The 3,977-nt window shown below is 35.2% G+C and overlaps 1 protein-coding gene across 1 annotated transcript; it reads left to right on the top strand.

The window, feature by feature from the left end:
* Positions 1–1,840: 1,840 nt before the first annotated feature.
* LOC127558116 (olfactory receptor 52K2-like) lies at positions 1,841–2,803 on the top strand. Its single transcript, XM_051991343.1, has one exon. It carries the CDS (start codon positions 1,859–1,861, stop codon positions 2,801–2,803), a length of 945 nt encoding a protein of 314 aa, XP_051847303.1. The 5' UTR covers positions 1,841–1,858.
* Positions 2,804–3,977: the final 1,174 nt, after the last annotated feature.

Below are 3,977 nucleotides of genomic sequence, written 5' to 3'. Positions count from 1 at the left end.
CTTGGTAGGAGGAAAACAGTGGAGAAGAGGAAAGGGGAAAGGTAAGTGTATGCGTAATGGAAGAAGGGGAGAAGTCACTAAATCCCCATGTGTAACTTAGGAGCTTATGAAAGGAGGAAAATAAAATACCTTATTCATGGTCACTGCACATATTTTCTGAGATATTGTTTTTAAATCCCAAAGGATGAAGAAGGGGAAGAGCCTTTAAAAAATAAATCCTCTTTCACATCAATCTCAGACAGAACTAGGATGCCAGATGCGAAGAGGTGAGTGGCTTGAATCAGAGTGAAAATGGCTGTGTCTTGAGAAAGCAACTGTGAAACTGTGATGGACTTGGATCTTTTCAAAAAGTGCCATCTGCATCCATAGAGAGAACTATGAAGACTGAATGTGGATAAAAGCATAGTATTTTGACTTTTTGTTTGTTTCTTTCTTTCTGTTTTTCCTTGTTTTGATCTGATTTTTTCTTATGCAACATAATGAATATGGAAATATATTTAGAAAAATTACACATGTTGAGCCTTTTCCAGATTGCTTGCTGTCTTGGGGAAAGGTAAGGAGAAATTTTTAGAACACAAGATTTTGCAAAAGTGAATGCTGATATCTATCTTTGCATGTATTTGGGAAAAAAATAATTAAAAATAAAAGAATGGATCTGTGATTTGCCATGAAGGTAGAAAGTATTGAAACTATCATTCAGTTTTGAGGAAAAATAATGTTCAATTCAATACTTATTAGAAGGGTTAATTGTTCTGGGGGATGATGTTATGGATAAACAGCTATTGAATTATTTTCCCTTCCAAATCAAAAGTATAGCAAGCACCAAATACAGACTAAGGTGGTTAGTTAATTCAAATGCCACTTGTGTCACTGGATTGAATCATGATATAATGGAAAGAACAGCAGTTTCAAAGTGAGAGGACAAGGTTTTGAAAGTGAAGTCTTTATTATTATATGATTTTGGACTACTTTCCTGGACATTATCAATGTCCACTGACTATTGGAATCCACTAATCTCTGGGCTCTTCTAAAAGTGAAATCTTTGGTTTCGCCCTGAGCATCTGTTTCCTTATTTGTAAAAGTGGAAAGCAAACTTTTCATGATTTCCTTCAAGAGATGTGAGGAAAATGCATTGGAAACCATAAATCCCTATAGAATAGGTATTGTTATTATTCAATAAGTCAGTTATTGTCTTCTATCTATCAGGCATTATGCTAAGTACTGTTCAGATATTATCTCAGTTCATGGAACCAGGAATGTTCATGGACATTTTCCCCAGTATAAATAAGAATAAGTTTCATAGGACAAAATGGAATGAAAGTTAAGAATATGGAATGATATTCGATCCTTGACATAAATGCAACTCATAACCAATCTCTAAGGCCACAGCCCTAACTATACTAGATAGTTTAGTGTCACTGTAATCAGACCTAAATCTTAAAATAATCATAACTATATCTTCTTTGCTTCTACTTGAATCCAAAATGTGCCTCTTAACACTTCAGAGACATAGATCCTCAAAATATAAGCCAATTCAAGATCTGATTTTTAAAAAAATAACAGTTTAATTCTTCCCTTTATTAAATTCTAATCTCAAAGTAAGTTTGAGCTTTTCCCAGTTAGGAAAGGCTATGTTTTTTTTTCTTCCTAGTCTTATGATATTAGGACAGATAGCTAAATTTGGGCTAAGTCTGAATGTATCTCTTTCTGTATTAGACAGTCTGGCCTCCATTCTTAATTGTCACTTAGATAATGTAATGTCTTCTAGGTCCCAGAAATAAAGATTTTGCAGTAATCCTGGGCATTCAGAACATTAATTTCTCCTAAGACATCAATAAAGAAAATAGAGATACTCAAAATGTCAGCTACCAATAAGACTAGTATACATCCCACAAGCTTCTTCCTCCTTGGCATTCCAGGTCTGGAAGCTGCCCACATTTGGATCTCCATCCCTTTTTGCCTGGTGTATATGATGGCTGTTCTGGGAAACAGTGCCCTTCTATTCATCATCAAATCTGACCATAGTCTACATGAGCCCATGTACCTCTTCCTCGCCATGCTCTCGGTGGCAGACTTGATTCTGACCACCACTACACTACCCAAGATTCTCAGTCTCTTCTGGTTCAATGATAGTGAAATAAAATTTGAAGCTTGTCTTATACAAATGTACTTTATTCATTCACTGTCCACCATGGAGTCTGGATTCATCTTGGCCATGGCTTTTGACCGTTATGTGGCTATCTGCAATCCCCTTAGACATTCAACTGTTCTGACTCATACAGTTATTGGAAGTTTAGGTCTGGCCATTGTATTCCGTGGAGCTATATTGCTCAGTCCTCATCCATTTTTACTGCGGTGGCTTCCCTACTGTAGGACAACTATCATCTCGCACACATATTGTGAATTCATGGCCCTGATCAAGCTGGTCTGTGCCCCAACCAGGATTCAAAAAGCCTATAGCTTAATTATTGCCTTCCTTACCGGTGGTATGGACTTTATATTGATCATGTGTTCTTATGTCCTTATTCTGCGTGTTGTATTTAGCTTGCCTTCTAAGGAGGCTAAACTTAAGACCTTGGGCACTTGTGGGTCCCATGTGTGGGTAATTATGGCTTTCTACACTCCTGCCTTCTTCTCCTTCCTTACACATAGGTTTGGACAGCACATTGCTCCCCATGTCCACATTTTTGTGGCCAATATCTACCTTCTTATCCCACCCATGGTGAACCCCATCATCTATGGAATGAAAACAAAGCATATCCGAGAGAGATTTCTCAAAATATTTTTAGTGAAAAATATCTAAGCCTAGAAATTTATGAAATTCATCGATTGATATTTTTTTGATAAGTGATGTAGTAGCATTAGAGCAATATCAATAAAACAAGAACTTAAGATTCATTTTTGTCAGTTAATGATTATATAAAATAAATATAAATCTGGCTGTGTTGTACAACTTAAACATACTTAGATAATACTGGTGTTGGCAAAATGGTGACAGAAATTGTCTTGCTGAATGACTAATGTTGTAGACAAAATTTAAACATAAAAGTCACTTTTATTCTGTGTTCCCTTCATGGTAGAGCATACTTTTGAGAATGCTATATTCAGACTCTTAGAGCAGTGACATAGCAATTGAAAGTCAAAGACTGAATAATTTCTTAGTTGCCCCAATTGCTTGAAATTTAAGGGAGTCCTTCAAAAAAAGCTTCTTCCTAGTGGATATAATGCTACTCATCTATATTCCTCTGAATGTAGTACCTCTGTTTTTTTTTTTCCCTAGGAAATTGGATATAACCCAAAGAAAGGGAATAAAATAGAGAGATGCATGGAAATGTAGCAGTGTGTTTTGAAAACAACAGCAGCAATATTTGATTTGTAGTTAAAAGATTCAAATCTGAATTGGGGTTCTAACATCGTTTAATCTTATTTCTATCTGACACTCAGTTTCTTATAAACTAAATGAGTAATACTATTTGTCCATGAGAAGAAAATATTTTGCATAAAATACTACATAAGCATAAACTTTTAGTACAGTTTTTGAAATGATGGTAACAATGATGAATTTCTTTTTTAATATGATTATTATTAATGATGGTGCTGATAGCATTAGCAGGTAGGCAAAACCTGGAAGGTTTGGGGGATTTAAAAATGAGAGGGAAATTGTGAAATAAAATATTTAACTCTACCCCCTCTTACTAAGTATAGACACTGTTCCTTAGGTATTACTGTAGGATTACTTGCAAGTTGTTTGACCTCTTTGAGTCCTACTATTCTGCTCTATAACCTGAATTACAAAGTTGTTATTAGTTTTAAACATAACAAAAGTTACAAAAGCATTTGAAAATAAGGAGGTGCCATGAACTTCTCTGTTAGAAGTACAGAGTCCAGTTAATCAAGCACAGAGAAATATATACCAGTTACCAAAATAAATTCTTAGTTAGAACAGTGTGTATTTGAAGGATAGTTGTGGTCCTTCA

The sequence above is a fragment of the Antechinus flavipes genome, chromosome 3, assembly GCF_016432865.1.
Source record: "Antechinus flavipes isolate AdamAnt ecotype Samford, QLD, Australia chromosome 3, AdamAnt_v2, whole genome shotgun sequence".
Classification (NCBI taxonomy): domain Eukaryota; kingdom Metazoa; phylum Chordata; class Mammalia; order Dasyuromorphia; family Dasyuridae; genus Antechinus; species Antechinus flavipes.
Note: the sequence above shows the minus strand (reverse complement) of the source record. Positions and strands in the feature narration are given on the sequence as shown.